We start from the raw sequence: 19,125 nt of genomic DNA on the forward strand, positions 1-19,125 counted from the left end.
CTCTAGCTAGGTTTAAAAAACGTGGGTGGAGGAGGCACTTGCTTTCCTCCATTGTCTGAAATACTCTACCCCTTCTGCTTCTCCATCCATTCGCGTTTTGAAAATTGCTTTTGGGGTGGGGAGGGGTGCAGCTGAGAGAAAGAAGGGCGTTCGTGGTATAAGTACCTCCCGTGAAAATACCCTAAATAAAGTTCATTCACTCTATCTCTAGTGAGAATCGAGTCTTCCAGACTTGGGGGGTTGGGGTGGGGAAAGCTATTCTGGAAGATTGAAAACAGACCCCGTGAAAGGAAAAAGCTGCTACTGGGGTCGACGTAGCCTCTGGAGCTCGGGAGACACACACGCGCGCGCGCGCGCACACACACACACACACACACGCACACACGGACATACATACATACATACACTCTGTCTCTCTCTCACACACACACTCACTCCACCCTGGGGCGCGAGGGGTAAAGGCTCCGAAGCCGCGCCGTTTCCCCCACCCCTCTTTGCACCCCAGTAGGGAGGAGAAGGGGGAGGGAGGGTTCGCTTCCGTAGGCGCCCTGGGCCCCCGGGGGTGGAGACTCGATGAGAGCCTCTGTAGTCGTGTGGAGGAGGAGAGGAGAGAGGGGGAGGGGAATGTGAAAGAGGAGGAGGAGGAGGAGGAGGCGGTGGCTCCGGGGCCCCATCCTACGGCTTTGAGCGAGCAAGGCCACGTGCAAGGGGCACCCCGGGGGAAGGCGGCAAATCTCGGAGAACCGCTGCAGGCAGCTTCTCCGTTACCCTGAGGCATTAGCCCGGGCGGAGAAAGACTCCAGTGAACCTCCACCTCAGTGAAAACCCGCCTTCTCCTAGCCTCCTTCATTCCTCCTGACTCTCCTGGACTCAAAGGTGCACCGTTTATGGTGAAAATGGAGAGGAAAAGGTTAGGGGGCTTAAGATATCAAGATGTGTTCCATTTTCTATACTCGGTCCCTCAGTCATTTTGAATCAAAGTTCCCTAATTCGTCCACCAGTAACACCACCCACCCACAGACCGTGAGATAGAATGCATGACTGGGAGTCTAGAAGCCGAGGATTCAAATCCCGCCTCAGGAGCTTTCCTTCTTGTGCCTCAGTTTCCGAATCAGTAGAAAGAGATTGGCTGCTAGGGCCTCTGAAGTCCCTTTTAGCTACAAGTGTGATCCCTCCAGGCACATCCACGCTCCTTTCTGTTCTCTCGGTCTTCGCTGTCAAGTCTTCCCCTTTCAGTCTATCAGCCCAATATCGAGACTGAGCCCCCAACCCAAAGGTGCCAGTCAGCTGCCCTGCACCGTGTGTGCGCGCGCGTGTGAATTTTCCATTTCTTCCTCTCTGGGGCAGACAGGGCTTAGTACCTCTCTCCACATCTCCTCGCTGCCGCACAAATCAGCGCAGTGAAACCAAAATACCCCTTCCAGGGCGTGTGTGCCTCTGTGTATGTGTGTGTGCTTGCGCGCGCGGCGATGTGGGAGAAGTGGAGATGGAGCAGAGGGTGTAAGGTTTGGCAAAGAGGAAGAGAGCTGTTTGTAAAAAGTCGTGGTTCTGTATCAGTATGGGAGGGAGGAGAAAGGGGGAGAGAGAAAGAGGGAGAGGGAGGGGGAAGAGGAGAGAGAGGGAGAGGGGGGAAGAGAAAGGGAGAGGGAGGGAGAGAGGGGGAGAGAGGGAGAGAGAGAGAGAGAGAGAGAGAGAGAGAGAGAGAGAGAGAGAGAGGTGTGGGGGCGGGGGTGTGTGGAGAGGCTGGTGCAAAAGGAATGTGCGTTTGCAGGAGGAGGAGTAAAGCGATGATTGTGTAATTAAATAATAAAACAATCCTTAAGTCTGATTTGGAGAGAGCTGGAGCGGGGTCCAGAGGGTGTAGCCGGTGAATTTTTCAACTTCCAAGTTTTGCACCAAAAGTGTGGGGGGTGGGGGAGCCCAGAGCAGAAAACGGAGTTAGAAGAGAGGAGAAGAGAAGGATTTATCGTTTGGATTTTTCAAGAGATCATTTTTATTACAGTGGGCGTTGGGAAGCAAGCAGCCTCTTAGCATTGCCCCATAAGACACGGAGAGGAGAGAGTCTTGGAGTCCGGGGAGGCTGAAGAGGCGGCTGGGGCTGCGGCAGCTGAAGCGGCGGCGGCGGCGGCGGCGGCAGCAGCAGAGGCGGCTGGGACTGGAGTTGGGGCTGGGGCTGGGGCTGCGGCTGGGGCTGGGGCTGCGGCTGCTGCTGTTGCTGTGCGTGCGAAGAACAGACGGGAGATTGCGTGGTGCGAAGCATTTTCCGCCCTTGGGATACACGCACACACTTGTCCCCCTCCCCCTACCTCATACACTCGGTCTCCCTCTTTCCCTCCTCATCTCTAACCCCCTTGCGCGCGCGCTCTATCCCACACGCGCGCACACACCCTCACAAACACACTCACACACACACACACATACACACACTTACAATCACGATCTTTTCCTAGCAAAGTTTCGCTTCTGATCATTCCAGGATCTTCCTGCATTGCTCCGGACTATAACCTTGAACTTTCTCAGCCTGGCGAAAGGTCCCTCTCCCCACCCGTCTTTCTCCTTTTCTTAAACGCAGCTCATCACAAGAAACAAACAAAAACAAAGCCAATTTTGTCCCTCCCGGGTCCCCAACAAAGACATCAAAAACAAACAAAAAAGCAAAAAAAAAAAAAAAAAGGAAAAGAAAAAAGCAAGCCCCCAACCCCGGCCGAGATCCAGCTTGCAGCAGCAAGTACTACACCAGCAGTGGTGGTGGCGGCGGCGGCGGCGGCGGCGGCGGCGGCGGCGGCAGCAACAGCAACAGCAACCACCACCACCAACACTGCTACTGCGCAGCGACAGCCAGAGGGTTAAAAGTGTAGATTGGATTTCACCCCGGGAAATCTAGCTCACGAAGTGAACTTGAATCTTTGGCTATTTAAGGAGGACTGGGTTTGTTGTTAAGTTGTGGTGATCCAGGGCAGAGCCCCATCCTGATTGATCTCATCTTGAGTCTCAGATGACTGTAAAATGAATAGATGAAGTTATTGCTTCTGGAGGCTTTTCTTGGGGGATCTCCGGAAAGTGCGTTTTAAGGCGAAGTCATGATGTATTCGCCCATCTGTCTCACTCAGGTATAGATATACGAACGGTTTTGTTTTGTTTTGTATTGCGAACAGCTAGCGGAGTTTAATTGAATGAACAAAAAAGAGGTGAAAAGTTTAAAAAGTCAAATTTTTTTTGTTTGGGTGGGGAAAGGGGGGAGACCAGTTTTTCTAGGGTCCAAGTGCATCCTGGAGGATAATCCCGGTAGGGAAACCGGGTTGTAAAAGAATTGAGATCCTTTAAGGGAGGGATTCCTAACCCCAAAGTAAGGAAAATGTGCACTTGCTCCCTTCTGAAAGTGAAGGAAAGGCCACTTCTGCACAAATGTTGTTGAATTGTGGTCTAAAATGTCAAATGAAGAAGGTGGTAAGGGGAATGGGGAGAATTGAAGGAAGAAAGTTTTAGTACCCAAGAAGGAACAGGGCTTGAAATGCAGCGACTAGAATTAATTTGCTCTCTTTTAAACTATCCTCTTCATTTTAGGCTCTACATAATACAGGGAGTTTAGGGGACGTGGTTATTCTGTGTTCCTTAAACTAGCATTGAGTAATGTAATGTAGGATTCTTGTTTAATCTGCTACTGATAATGGAAGGGAAGTTGACTATTTTCTTGACTACTTTTGGAATCGGTAAGCCTTGACTACACGGTGCACAAAAATAAAATATTTTAAGTACCTTAGTCATAAAGACAGACACCTTTAATTTGAACCTATGCAATTGGCACTGTTGGTTGTTTGGGGGCCATAATAGCTAACATTTATTTCAATAAGCTTTTTCATTTTGCAATTTTTGCGGATGTATCATGTATGCCTAAAGTAGCTTAGAAAAATGTAAGTAAGCTAGTTCTTGCTTGAAAATATAAATATATACCATGTACAAATATCTTTCAATTTGGGTTTAACATCTTTCTGGCAATATCACAAAATAAAAGACATATTTTATACTTTTCCCCCTCAGTTCTAGAATTTTAAACCAAGGTCATATGAAAAGTGACCCCACTGAAGTTGCTTTTAAATACCTGCAGGGCATTTGTCATTACTTCATTAAGAAGTAAATACTAATCACATAGTCATCGATCACATTTTAAGCAGTACATTAAAACTTTAAAGCTGTGGGACAGTGAAGGAGTTTTAATGCTGGCCCTTTTAGGAGAATATTTCATAAACTATTAACTGTTAACCACTTGCTTTCACATTGGCATACAAACCAAATAGCTAAAGAAGTGAGCAAGTCTTTGGGTGTGTTAAATTAAAAAATCTAATATTATTATGATGCATTTGTGTAATGGACAAATGATTAAGATTTCAATTGTTTGACAATTAGAAGCCATTGTGATTCAAAAGGATTGAGGCATTCATAAATTGTGAATGAAGATGAAAACAATGATAAGGCTTATTCAGTGATTGGATACAGTCCTGTAGCTTTTTGGCTGACACATTTTTTATTGTTTATATTTTGTTTGGCATCTGAGTATGATTGACTTAGATATGGATATTTTCAGCAAGTAAACGGGTCTTTATTTTAACAAAACTGTGGAAAAGAGAGTTGCTGAGCTATTTGTATTTTGAAAGTTATACATAAGTATCACTATGAAGCTCAAAGAGATACACCCTAGCTGTAGGAATTACCTTTGTTATAACCCATAATTAGTATTATTTTTTTAAACAAATAAATTCTTTCTGGGGGTAAAATATTAACATTCCTTAGTACTTAAACACATGGATGGTTATCTGACATGTTGCGAGTAATAGAGAATGAAATACATTTTGTATTTGCACCCTATGCATGCTTAAGAAATGCTGCATCATTCATCTTCACCTGCAAAGTGTTGGATAATCATCGACATTCTGTATAGTGCTCATATTCATAACATCTGCTTTTCAGAAATTGTTACCAGGAGTTAGATTTCAAGATTCCCTGAAAAGGTTTATCAAAAGAATATTAGTTTAAACTTAACCTCAATTTCTACACAGGAAATATTGGATAGCAATTTCTCGGCATAAAAGATATTTGAACATATAAATATATATGCATATATATTTATATTCATGCAATCGTTATACAAGTACTTGCAGATATATACTCTGTAGTATATCTTTTTGATAGCTTGTTTTTTACTTTTTAGAATAATATCTTTCATATTGCCTTAATAAATCTATTTTTAGGATTTAAGGCTTATGTGATGCAAAACTATTTTTGGAGCTCATGCTTAATAAAAGTCTTAAATGTTAAGTTGTGGCAAACATTAAAATGTTACAAAAGTTAGACTAAGTAGCTGTTTTGGTTTTATATCATTGTTTTATGTTGATAGTGGTGCTGAATGTTTATATCAAAACATTTTCTAAGATTTATAAACACAAATTAGAGTAGATCACCTGATGGTAAGAACTTTTTAAAAAGTGGCAGTTTATTCAATAGTACTAGGCTACCTGTTTTTAGGACCCATCTTAATTCTAAAGGCTCCCTTGTTAAAAGCTGATATTCAGTAGTTTAGTATACTGCTTTATTGGTATTTTATACATGCCGAGAATATAAAGCAGAGCTGTAAGGGAAAATACAGTATGGTCACATATGATTTAATGTTTGCTTGTTCTTACCATAAATATAAAACCTCAATAATGCACTGTTTCGTAGGAATAATAGGATCCAATATTATTTTTCTTCACGTACTTTCAGGTTTTCCCGATACACTTTTTTCATACTTTTTTTACATGGCCGATCCTTCAGAACTGTACACCCCACTCCCCCAAATTGTTCAAATTTTCTTTCTCCTTTCTAGAAACCATTGTTTTCTTGAAGGCAAGAAAACTGATTTAGGAGAATGAAGAATGTTTCATTTTGAATTTTTAATGCGTGGCCTGCTTTCTTTACTAAGTCTTTTAATTTGATAATGCATTTGGGGGTTAGAAAAAAATGGAAATGGGAAAGATCAAAGGCTATTTTTTTTTTAAACCAAAACTGATAAAAGGTGGCCTACTGACTTGGACTGTAAGAGTTAAAAGTTTAGATACTTATTTTCTCAAATTCTTTGCTTATTTCAAAGTAACTCCTATTTTGGTTTAAAATGAGAATGCATTTTGTACACCTGATCCATCTAATGGGATATTTGGAAGTCTGTACTTCAATAAATCACTTGTGTATGTGTGAAGACAGCTACTTATGATCCACATTCATGTCAAATAAAATCATTAAAAAATATATTGCCTCTGACAATGTTACAAACCAATCAAATGGAGTAAATGGCATTTTAGTCATGTTAGTGGAGAAAGGTATATAACTAATAACAACTCTCCAATCTAGAATCATTTATGCCTCTTGTCAGGCAGTGTTTCACTTGAAAGGAATCCAGATAGAAGACAATGAAGCTCTAAACGATTCTTAATAATACCTCTTTGAAGGCTGAGAAAGTTTTCTACCTCTGTACTTAAATTTTTTCCAGTATATGCTTTACAATCATTTTTGGCAGCATCATTTTAAGCATTTTTAGAATTATTTTAAAAAGTTTGTGTTTTATGCATGTTTGTAAAGTAACATTCAGGAAACAGATGAATCTAAAACTTGTATTCTCTATATTTGAAGTAGCTTATTAATTTTTAATATTCATGAAAATATTAACATTATTATACTTAAATATTTACACTAAAGTAACTTTAGTCAAAACTGACTGTTATCTCTTTGTAGGAAAGTGAAATGTCACTGAACATACCACTTAAGAACATAAGTATTTAAGTATTTCTACAGTGCTTAATACCTGTTAAAATAACACTGTGTACTTTTAAGTGTCGCAAGAGTGCTATGTGGAAGAGGAAGTTTTTCTCCCAAACTCTAAAATTTCCCAAGTTAAAAAAAATTAAAGATGATTTATTAATGATTTCAATAAATCATATGCAAAGGTGAGATTTGTAGGGAGTAAGCTGTAAAGGAACATACAAGTCCAAGTTTCCTTTAGAAGGCTTTCACTTAGCATATTTTTCTTAGGGGAATAAGAAAACTTTCTATAGTTACAGTGAAAGCTAAAAGCATGGCATCAGAAAGTGTATGGAGATAGGGAGGTCTTATCATGGGCTGTGGTTGCTCAGAGCAGGGCTGCCTTCCCACACAAAGAACAGATTGTGGTTAACTCTTTCCATGTCCTAGTTTTATGTGCTTGCATAGTAACTGAATTGTTCAAATCTCTGCTGGAAAATCCTGATCAGTTTAATGATTTCCTCTGTGGTACTTCATGATGCTTCATGCTGTAATGTAATCATCTGCATCCTGTATTATAAAATTTTGATTCCATTTTTCTGTTATAGCAATGTTTTAAGGCAATATATGAAATATTTGATGACTACATTAATGACAGTGTGTGTTGTGTGTGTTGTTTGAGGAGTTCATACCAAAAAAAGTCTCAAGTTTTTCAGCATCCAAATAGGCTAAGCTAGTATGTAACCATACTTTAGTAATGGATACTATTAATAAATCTTGTTTAAAGCTTGGTTGATTAGTTAATATGGAATTTTTAGGACACTTTCTTTGTCATAAAGTCATTGGCTGTACTTCCAGCATTTTTACCTAATGGAATTAATCAGCCTCCTGGTTAAACATAATTCATTCCACATTTGTCAGGGTAGCTAACATTAATCCATAAACTGTAACTTGGGATACAGTCACTTAGAGAAAGTAAGTTTGTGGTTTGGGTTGACAGTACAATATATTTGACTAAGAATTGTTGAGAATATCTTAAAAGTAAAACAGCCCTGGTAGTTACTCTGCCACCAGCTGAAGATGGAGATCTAGGAGCCTATTTGTTATAAATTTTGAATTTTTGCATCTATATTTATAGTAGGGGTTTATAGGTTGGAAGAACTTTTCCAAAAGAGGTATACATGAATCCACCCAATGCAGGAAGTAATGAAAAACTGAATAGTTTTCTATTCATACTACTATTCCCCCCATCCCCAGTCTTCAATGACGGTAGGAACAATATAGAAATCTATGGGCAATTCAATGAATCATAAGCGATAGGCAGCTACACTGTATCTACACGTGCATGCATACATGCAAATGTTTAAATATGGCAAAGGAATGGCAGAGATTCTACAAAAGCAGTATTTGACCAGTGGTGCCCTCCTAATGTCACTCTGTCACGGCACACAGAAACACAAAGAATGTTAAGTTTGTGCCAAGTTGCCATTTTTCATTGTTCACCTCAGATTGATTTTTAAGGGGTTTAGAATAATTGCCACACTCATGTGATCAGTTAACAAATTAACTGACTCTGTGGGGCTTAGTATCCTATAGAGGAAGCTGCCGGAAGATCATTAATGTAATTTTAGTTTTCAACTTTATAAACTTTTATTTCACCAAGTTGGTGGAGGGAGGTGGGGGAGGATATGAGGAGAGGGAGAACATGCATTGCTTAAAAGATGGAAACCTTTGGTTTGGGGCTTCTCTAATCCATGCTTTATCTTTTACCTACTTTCCTTTACTGTATTACCGGTTTCTGTAGTTACCACTACTGGAATGGGACTGTTTCAGTGTTGGAATGTTGGACGTTTGATAAGAAAATGGATCAAGTTTGATGGCGCATGCTCTCTGTGCCACCAGCAGTCTCTTGCTGAGAGCATGCTCCAAAAGCGGGAACTGTGTGGCATTACACTGAGCATGTATATGCTTTGTGTTTCTGTGCCACAGAGAAGAGAAATGAACTGTGGCATCATCGCTCCTGCCTTCTGAACAGCTCTCCTCAGATTTTCCAAAATCTTAGTGTGTCCTTTGTACAATGGTACTGCCTAGCATTAGTTGATCAGTCAAACATTTAAATATTAAATAGGATCAATGCACTTTGGTCAAGCTTTTTTTGAAGAATATATTCTGTATGGCATGGGTGGGGGTGGGGATGAGAGCAGGGGTACAAAATAAAACCTTCATTTGTTTAAAAAATTATCCGAAAACTGTAGGGTGGGGGTAGGGAGGGAGTAACTGTCACAATACTTCCTTTTCTTTAGCTCCTGTCTTATCATTTCAATAATTTTAAGTAATAAAAAGGAAATAATACAGATCTTCACACCTAAGCCTACCTTTCTTTTGCTTTGTGTATTTAACTAGCAGGGAATTTGTACATTTGTTTTTCCTGAGCTTTTAAGACCAACTGACTTTACTCTTCTTCTCTTCTGTCCCCCTCCCTTCTTCCACAGGATGAATTTCACCCATTCATCGAGGCACTTCTTCCACATGTCCGTGCAATTGCCTATACGTGGTTCAACCTGCAGGCTCGAAAACGCAAGTACTTTAAAAAACATGAGAAGCGAATGTCAAAGGATGAGGAAAGAGCAGTCAAAGATGAGCTTCTTAGTGAAAAGCCTGAAATCAAACAGAAGTGGGCATCTAGGCTTCTCGCCAAGCTGCGCAAAGACATCCGCCAAGAGTACCGGGAGGATTTCGTGCTCACCGTGACTGGAAAGAAGCACCCATGCTGTGTATTATCCAATCCCGACCAGAAGGGTAAGATTAGGAGAATCGACTGCCTGCGACAGGCTGACAAAGTCTGGCGTCTGGATCTAGTCATGGTGATCCTGTTCAAAGGCATCCCTTTGGAAAGTACGGATGGAGAACGGCTCATGAAATCCCCACATTGCACAAATCCAGCACTTTGCGTCCAGCCACATCATATAACAGTATCAGTTAAAGAGCTTGATTTGTTTTTGGCATACTACGTGCAGGAGCAAGGTAGGAGCAGACTGTTGTTTCTTATATTAGTATGTCAAACACTGACAGGACAGTATAATGGAAGCATGACTTCCAAACATTCTTCTGTAGTGCCGTTTCTCTTTCTTTCCCCATATATACACAGAACACCTGGGTTGGACTAAAAAATATCTAAGATCTCTTCCAATTCTAACACTGAATGTGTGTATGTATGTGAAAACACACACATATAAACATATACATACATATCAGATATATCCTTGTGTGTATATATATGTATGTGTATGTGTATAGACTGCTGGTGATGTGTCCATACAGATAGGTTCCACCATATATAAGACATTTCATAGTGTGTAGCTGTAACACATATATACTGATGTGAATAGTTGAACCCTAGGAAAGAAGTATATCATTGAATGTCTCTGAACAGTAAATTTACTCAGAACCACAACAAAGTTTAATAATATTGCCCGTCTCATTTGATTCTTTTTCTTTCGTATATTTCTGTAATAGCACATCTTTTCAATCCTAGTAATAATGTGTACCATATCCATACATATTTTAAAAATCTTTACACCCTCCCCAGACTAGAATAAAGTAATTAAAATATGTTCTCTTAGACATACCTATTATAGCTCTTAGGAACAAAATTAGATTCTCACCATTACAGAATGCTTAAGAGCTCTCGTAACAAAAGACAGATCCTATATAGGACCAATAGCTTTGTAAAACTAAATGTTTCTACCAACACCTTCTTTTTGATTGTGTAACCAGCCACTCAGTGTTGGCTAAATGGATTACCACTCTGCTTTTTTTTTTTTATAAGGAGTGCTATAATAATTTCCCATAGTGACATATAGGAACATTTCCTTTTTAAAGGTATGTTCAAAGTTCACAAAGTATAAATTCATTGAGACTTTTTGAAGAATATGGGTATGGCCTTCTAGACAGTTAAAACAAACAAACAAACGGAAAGCACATTGCATAGGTTAGTTTAAAAGAAATCTTGAAAAGGAATGGAGACAAATATATACAATGCATCTATTCTTTAAAATTAGTAGGAACTAATAATGATATACATGTTCCTGAATAATTCACAAACAGGTGTGTATCACTTGGTATTTTTGAGTTTGCAAAATACGTGTTCTTTATTTGTGGTTTCTAATTTTCCTCATACTGTATTATCTTCAAAAAAACAAGAGTGTTTCTTCTGCTCCTATTGTATGTATCAGGACCTAAAAGTCATTACATCAGTAATCAATCCATGTTAAAGTAGCATTTCCTTTTTAGCAGCATGCCTAAAGTGGTCTAAAGTCGGGTCTGCCACAGATGGTGGACCACTTCATAAGTTGGCCTAGTGGTAGGCAAAAATGGCCTGCAGATAGCCAGATGACATACTGCTATATGATGCTCCTTATATAATTATGGGATTTGAATGATAAATTATTATGCATTTTTTCACATTTAAAATAAGTAAAATATCAACATTATTCATTGGACCTTTTAGGGACATAGTAAGTTGCCTGCTCTTTATATTTCCACATAAGTTTTACTTGATATATATTTTTAAAAGTTTTAATGAAAATAATCACATTTTATTTCTGATCTTATCTTAAGCAACAGTAATAGAGATGAAACTATGGAATTTATTGCATCTTGTTTAAATATATTAAAAATTGTAATATCAGATTTTTCCTTTTTTCCCTTTCCTCTTCCTTCCCCCCCCCCCTCCACTGACCATCATTTATAGAATTTTGCTGTTTTGCAGTGACTTGAATGTTTGAATATGACTAAAGATGCTTTTGGTAAAAGCATGGAGCAAAAATGGAACCATTTGCACACTCTAGGTTCACAACTAGAAGTATTAAAGTATATAACATAGATTTTCACCAAGTTATGCCAAACAGTGGGTTATATATTAGTTAGATTAACTGGAAAATGCATTTTACCATACCTTCCTGGGAACCAGTGTTGCAAGTAAAGTTTTAAAAACCAGGTCAAGTGACTTTTTAGTGCAGACAGAAGGTTCACATACACCTAAGTACTACTCACATTTTCAGTTGCTTGAAGGGTATTCCTTGAAGAATGTGTGTGTGTGTGTGTGTGTGTGTGTGTGTGTGTGTGTCTGTCTGTCTGTCTGTCTGTCTGTTAGCAGGGCAGGCTGTTCCTCTTGTTTTAGATGAACTAGAAATAAGAATTTACCCCTTGGATTTGGGAAGATAAGGTGAATAGGATAAATACGTAAATGCTTTCTACATTATACCATCAGTGGGCATATTCAATTTTAAGCAACCTCTAAGAAAATATCTCTGTAGAAAATATTGATTTTTCTTTTGTTTAAAAAAAAATACTACCGTCAGGCAATTTTTCATTATTTTACCCCATGCTTCTAATTTGTGTCTTTTCCTACCTTCCAGTGCATCTTCTGTTAACATCTGTTGGTTCTTTATTTGAAAAAGTCACATTATGATGCTTTTGTCTTTTTCCTTTTTTCAAAATTTGTATCTTTTTCTTTGTCAAGAGTAGGTTAATTATGTCATTTTGCAGTGCAATTGATTAAAGAAGCCAGGTTTTAAAAGATAAGCCTGTAGTCAATCAAAGCGCTGCATCTCTCACATAATGACTTTTTATTTCTCCTGTAAGTACATGAAAACCCACTTAACTATGTTTTATAAATCAGGTATAGAAATATAAAGAATAACCTGAAAGAAAAATCAAAAAAGAAAAATGTAATGTTTGAAATTGAATGAAGGGAGAAAATTACTTTTTCCCCCCTCTCTAAATGACTAGGAGAAAAACATGAGGAAGAATAGCTAGAGTGCCAATGATGGTTGCCAGTGGCACCAGGATTGGCATCAGACCCTCTTTGTTTAGCTTAGGATGCTTGTGATTTGTTAGTTGGCATCCGCATTGCAGTGCAGAGTAATGTTACAATATATTGACAATTTCCAGATCTGAAAATGTCAATAGTCCTCTTGATTATTTATATAAGATCACATACTGCATCTTTTCAGGAGGAAGAAATAAAGACCAGCTTCTAATAAAGTTTCATTGTTGACCAACTTCATATGACTTTCCTTTTTCCTCTTTCTTCCTTTTTTTTTTTTGTTGTTTAGACCTTGCTTCCTTTTTTTCATAGTAGCAGCAGCAGCAGCATCCTTTCTAGAACAGAGAAAAAGTTAGAAGGGAATTTGACATTAACTGTAAGCTGTGGCTATTGCTAGTATGGTTTGGGGAAGAAATTATGAAATTTAAAAAATTACTCATGGAATCTGTTATTAAAGGTTTCAGCACCAAATGACCACCGGGCAGTGGTTTTTTTTTTTTTTTAATGTCCAAGCTCTTTGTTATTCAGCCTTTAAAAAAAGCACCATAATTTCCTCACTTTTGCTTTAAAAAAAATTAAATTAGCAAAAGGTCATGTTCAGTACAGCTATTGAAAAATTGCATTCTCTTCTTCTTGCCTACTTGAGATCATGTATCATTTGGGAAGAACTGCATAGAAGTCCATAAAATCATTTATGGTATTTGATTGTGAGTGCTGCGCTTTTACTGTGTTCCGTTGCTAAAAGAACCGCCATTTTGTTTGTCAAGTGCCAGGAGAGGGAAAAAAAAGGCAGACAATGTGCTTGATGCCAATAATGGTTGCCAGTGGCACCGAGGTTGGCATCAGACCCTCTTTGTCTAGTTGCTGAATGCCTTTGATTCGTTGGTTGGCATCCGCATTGCAGTGGGCACATTGGAAAGTTTTTGACAATCAGAGAATGAAAGCTGCTGTACTTGTTTGCTGCAGCAAACCTTAGATAAAATAAATCCCTTCCTTTTCTAGATTTTTTTAGACTGCAATAGATTGAAACAACTGTTCTAATCTTGTCTCTTCATTTTACTAACAGATTAAAGAGAGCCACTGTTTCTCATCTAGTGAATTCTTGGTCTCTAGGCTGTCTTTGTTGCTATCTTAACAGAAATTTTTCAAAAGGCAAATCTTTTCATACAAACCTCACTATAATATAGAGGATGTAGTGTAGGAAGCTCATCCTACCTTGAGAAATATTGTGGAGGACTAATAGACTACAGTGATGGGAAATGCATTAATTATTACTAAGCTTTTTTTCTCTTCCAGCACAGCATATTTCTTATATTAGTCACATTTCCCTTAGTTTCTACACTTTCCATTTTTAATAGTACTCTTGTGAAAGCTCCTTATGTTTCACTCTAATATCAGAAAATTTGGGAGAGGTATTTTTCAGCACAAATGTTCAAAGAAGAGAAATATTTCCTAAATCTGATAGAATCGAGTCATCCCTGAATTTTTAAATTCCTATATCAGAATGCTCTTAAGATCCCAGCTATATAGTTCTGTTACCAGGAAAACCAACAAAAAGGCTGTCATTTTTGTTGAAGTTTCCTAGATAGTTAGCATTAATATTGCTTTCCGGTTAACCACTATTATCTCGTTAATTAATAAGAAGGATTAGCAGTTTTACCCAAAGGGCTGCACAGAAGGAAGTCTGGCCTATGTGAGCTACTGAATCGCCAGACTGTGTCCTGTCTGGGGGAGGGGAGAGGTAGAAAGGGGGCAGAGTAGGCCCTGGGTTTTCATTAAGTAGGGAAGAGTTCTGCAAAAAAGTAATCTAGCTCACTGAGCTTGCTGGGAAGTTTACAGATCTCAAGAGATAGCAACTGTTATATGTGTAGGTTGCATGAATGCAACAAAGCAATTTATACTCACTTATGCTAACTGGTTGTTGGACCGTGCTTTCTCTTATTAAAGGTGTTTTCCAGCACAGAAACTTCATCAGTGTTTGAACGTGTTCTAAAACTAAAGTTACCTTTAGCTATTTGGGGCACCTGAGGTTGTGGCTATGTTGTTGCATGTTGCCTGGCATTCTTTTTGAATGTTAAATTGTGTAATAAGTTATATTAATACATTCTGAATAATTGTTTTTAGGGGAAACTGTAATAAATATCCTGTTTTGAAATATGAAGCTTTCCATTTGCCCCACATTGTTAGAGACTAAGTAACCATTAGAAAATCTTTTTCTTCCCTTCCTAAATTGGTTCTTGACTTATGGACTAATTTGGGCATCCATTAATATTCTCACAATAAGCTTATGTAGATTATTATTATTATTATTCATATGATTACATTATATTTTCACTCATTAAAGAATTGCTTGTTTTGTGACTATTTAAAAAATGATCTCCTATTTGGGAGAAATTAGTCAGCCAGCTAATGTTAGTATGGTAGTTTTTCTCAGTGAAATGCTGAAATTAAAACATGCATTTTTCCTATTCTGTGTGATAGGAAAGCTATACACGTCCATAAATGTGATTTAGGTGGCCATAGTTAAGTTTTCCATTTAATGTCCTGTCCTCAGCTGAACTTCTGCCACAGTGTACCTTTGTCTGTGCTCTAGCTCACGTCTGCTTCGTCAGAGAACGTTGTACTCTTATTACCATCCCTCTGTTCATGTATTTAATGAGACCTTCATAGGGAACATATAATTAAAGATGAGATATTTAGCAATTTCCTTACCGTAGATAAGAAGAAAACAATGTCAAAGGGCCCAGAGGTTAGTTCTTTCCATGCCATTATATCCCAGCCATGTAATGGATTTACCAGACAGTTCAAGAGTTAAAATGCTAGGGCCAATTGAGCAAGTTTGGCATCGGCATATTGATATGGCAAGCTAAATCCTTGTACTCACTTTTCAAAGGGAGAATGAGAGAATACAGCTGATTCATTCTATTGTTATGGTTTGAATTACTAAAAGTTATCTAGTTAGGTGGTTGGCACATAGTAGGCATTTCACATATGATTATTGAGTGATTGAACTGAAGACTGAAGCAGCACAAGGGAGACATTTCTTCTCCTCCAAATTTGTATACACAGAAATAAAAATATTCACTTAGGTTATTCAGTGAACTTTGCATTATGCCTGTATGTAGTTTAGTAAAATGACTCCACATATGAAAGAATAGAAATCATGTGCATTCTTTGGGGGAGGATGGCTAATTTGGCCTAAGTGTACATTTGAGGGAATGGATAGTTGGTTTATAAGCAAAGTAACTCACAGATAGACACAGTTGTTGTTTGTATCTGAGGACTTAGGGAACCAAGACACTTTTAGAGGCCATTTATTATTAATAATTGTACTTTTATGATTCATTTCTTTAGAGGTTCTATGTCTGAAAGTTTTATTTAAGAAGCCCACATAATATATTTTGCATACCATGTGTATTACTGTTTTGTAGGACTTTCCTATTCCGAAAGTCCGATATAGAATCTATAGAGAAAAAAAACTTCATATGGCAAATCAGTGTTTAACCTTCAATAACTTCAATAACTGTCTCTTAGTTACCTTGATAGACTATTAAAAATTTTGTTTTCAAGCACAACTATAATTTAGCAAAATAATTTTCCTTGGAATCTTGGGTTCTTATGTTAGATGGAGCAGAAAAAACAGAATTTTACTGACTGTATTTGGAATTGAATGTGTTCAGAATGTGGACCAATTGGAGCCTTTGTCTGAATTCTCTGGAATAATTTAAAATTAAGATAAACTTTTGGTTTCTGACATCACAGTAGCTTCCAAAGTAGTCAAAGAATGGCTATTACTTTAGTACATTCTCAAGATTTGCAAAGGGCAGAAGCAGGGTACAAAGTTTTTATTACAACAGAATTCTTAACTTGTATAAGGATTGTGAAAATTATAGTAAGCAAGAGAAAATGGGTTCCTTCCCAATTAAGCTTCTAGGTAAAAACGTGATTATTTGGTTTGTGAACCCATAGTAAAGATATTGCAGAATTAAAAACATACACTTTGGAGTTTGAAGTTAATAAAAGTAGAATTTTCAGACACTTCAGATGATTTGCAGCGTAGATGCAATGTCAGAATGAATGAATGGACAGCTTGATTGTCAAAGCAGAGTTTTACAATTCTTCCCCCATCTCCACTCCTGCCCCTGTGGCAAAGGAGTAATTTTAGAAATCTCAAGGACTGGTTGGTGGTTATGCTATCGGAAACTTCAGTTATTGCAGCAGCATGTCAGAGTGCCAAGGAGAGCAATACAAGCAACTTCCAAAGAATTGGAGTCTCTTTTATGTGGCAAGGTAGCATTTTTTAAAAAGAAAAATCTTCTATTTCTGAACTTCATTGTGTGCTATGGTTAATTTAACTGAATTCACTTGCCACAGTTTGGCATAAAGCAGGAATCATTAAAATATAGAGGAATATATTGAAAACTAAATGAATGCAGTGAGGAATGTGTTTCTGTGATTAGACAACATTAGCCTGAAAGTAACAGGATGCTAAATTTATGCAATTTTAGGGATTGAGGTTTTTTTAATGCGGGGGGGTGATGATGGTGGTTAGGAAGTGTTATTGTTTTATTCAGAAAAATTGGAAGAAACAACCACTAATTAATTGATGAGGTAGGGAAAACCTTGGAACTGAGTTGAAGGCAAAAGTACCACAAAATTTGAATGAAGCAATAGAACTGTGGGGTGACATAAGGAAGCAGGAATATTTCTGCGTGTAATATACATATCATGTATGATAAATACGCTTAGCTACATAGCCCCTCCATTTATGATGATAGTTTAAACAGGACAGCATTGATGAATCAGACAAATTAAAGAACTCTGAATAAGTACAATATAATTGAAAATATGGGGTGATGGATGAAGTCATTTTGTTAACTGAGAGTTGCCTGGAGGTTGTATATTTTCAGACTCCCAATTTAAGGCAGTTCAGAGCATGTAGCAAGTTTCTGATGAAGCACCAATCAGTAGAAAATGGGATTTGTTTAAACAAGTGAAAAATAAAATAAGAATTGCAGATTAAGGAAAAAAAATTCTTTAATTCTAAATGTATGCAGGTTTAAAAGGCAAGTTAAGCTTCAGCCCCAATGCTGAGAGACTTCAGTATTTAACTAAGTGATTTTTTAAATGTATGCACTTTGAAGAATCAGCCATTAAAAAGTAGTTATTTAGCAAACAACAACAAATGCAATGTGACAGGCCAATATTCTGATGAGTGAAAATTAAAGATTTTTGAAAACACTTGAGTTTAAAATCTTTGGAAAAAAAATGTGTATGGATATCTTTGCAGCATCAAGCACTCTGCTAGCAAGGAAGCCTAGAGCCCAGTATGAAAATATTATCATGTGCACAAAGATTTGCAGAAAGAGTTATTGATAATAGAGTGCATTGCCTAATTTATGTGTACAGAGGGTTACTATCTCTGCCCATGGTAATGATATGAGTGTATCAACGTGAAGGGTGTACCCCAGTATCTAGGAGTCAAAACTGTGAAAAATGTTCCTACTTAGGTCAACTTGTATTTTACTATTCTGACATCTGCAGTTTCTGGATGGATTACCTTAAATTTGCTATGCCATGTTAAAAGCCTTGTTTTATGAGGTCTGTCTCAGCTTCTGGCCTTAGTGTCAAGGACCCTGCAACTTGTCTTGTTAGGTTTAATTGACCAAAGCTGATGTGTTAAAACAATTCATTTGCGCTGTAACTTATGCCCAGGCAAAGTTACTACCTGAATCCCTTGACCTTGACTTGTCTGGGTCATGAAATGGCTGCAAGCCATTTGACCTTTCCATTGTTTAGTAATGTCACTGTTTCCTCTTATTCTTTTATGGTAATGACTGACAAAAAGGCCCCAACCCCGACTTTACACCCCAGTGGATTCAAGGCGTCCCTCTGGAGTAGTTGTGTCTTCTGTTTGACATGGTCTAGCTGTAGTAGGGGTTTTCTTTTGTTTGTCGACAGTGATGGGGACAAATTGGCAGCCCTCCTTGGTATTGAGGTAGGGGGGAAAAGGATTTCTGGCTTTTAGGAGACTGATTTCTTTTTCTACTTCCATTTTCCTTTTGATCTTTTTAATGGCGCACATAACATTTTTTTCTTTCTTAAAAAAAAGTACAATTTCCAAATTCTGGATTTTGAATTTTCACCTTTTACATTTTTTGGCTTTCTCCATTAGGATTTTCACTATTTCCAGATGATTCATGAAAAAAAAATATATATATATATGTATATATATATATATTGCATGTGATGATACTCATGTACTACAAATGATCATTTTACTTATATTTTTATTTTAAAATATAATTCTTAAAAAGATTGGTTTTAAAATTTCACACAGTATTTGGAAGTCCTGTTTACTCCTTCTGAATGTTAATGTTGGAGACAAAATGGAAGAAAATGAAAATAAATTGAAACTTTTAGTGTTCTACCACAAGGGTTTTATATATATCTTTTACTACTTAAATTAATTTTTCTTGGTATAGTAAAGGATCATGAGCAAAAATGATGTGATATTTTGTGAACAG

The 19,125-nt window shown here is 37.8% G+C and overlaps 1 protein-coding gene across 12 annotated transcripts in view; it reads left to right on the top strand.

Annotated features, from left to right (window-relative positions):
• The first annotated feature begins 1,677 nt into the window (after positions 1 to 1,677).
• The window catches only part of NFIB (nuclear factor I B), a 284,256-nt gene continuing 266,808 nt past the window's right edge, over positions 1,678 to 19,125 (top strand). For 5 of the 12 annotated variants that reach the window (XM_069090708.1, XM_069090709.1, XM_069090710.1 and 2 more), the window contains exons 1-2: positions 1,679 to 3,110; positions 9,261 to 9,792. In XM_069090708.1, coding sequence (XP_068946809.1) covers positions 3,081 to 3,110; positions 9,261 to 9,792 — 562 coding nt within the window. In that variant the 5' untranslated portion in view covers positions 1,679 to 3,080. Of the gene's footprint in view, positions 3,111 to 8,703; positions 8,849 to 9,260; positions 9,793 to 19,125 lie in introns of those variants that run through there. The other 7 variants (XM_069090701.1, XM_069090703.1, XM_069090712.1 and 4 more) reach the window with 3 other exon arrangements.

The sequence above is a fragment of the Petaurus breviceps genome, unplaced genomic scaffold (assembly GCF_028583685.1).
Source record: "Petaurus breviceps papuanus isolate PSGF00001 unplaced genomic scaffold, PetGlider_PUasm1.0 187, whole genome shotgun sequence".
NCBI lineage: Eukaryota > Metazoa > Chordata > Mammalia > Diprotodontia > Petauridae > Petaurus > Petaurus breviceps.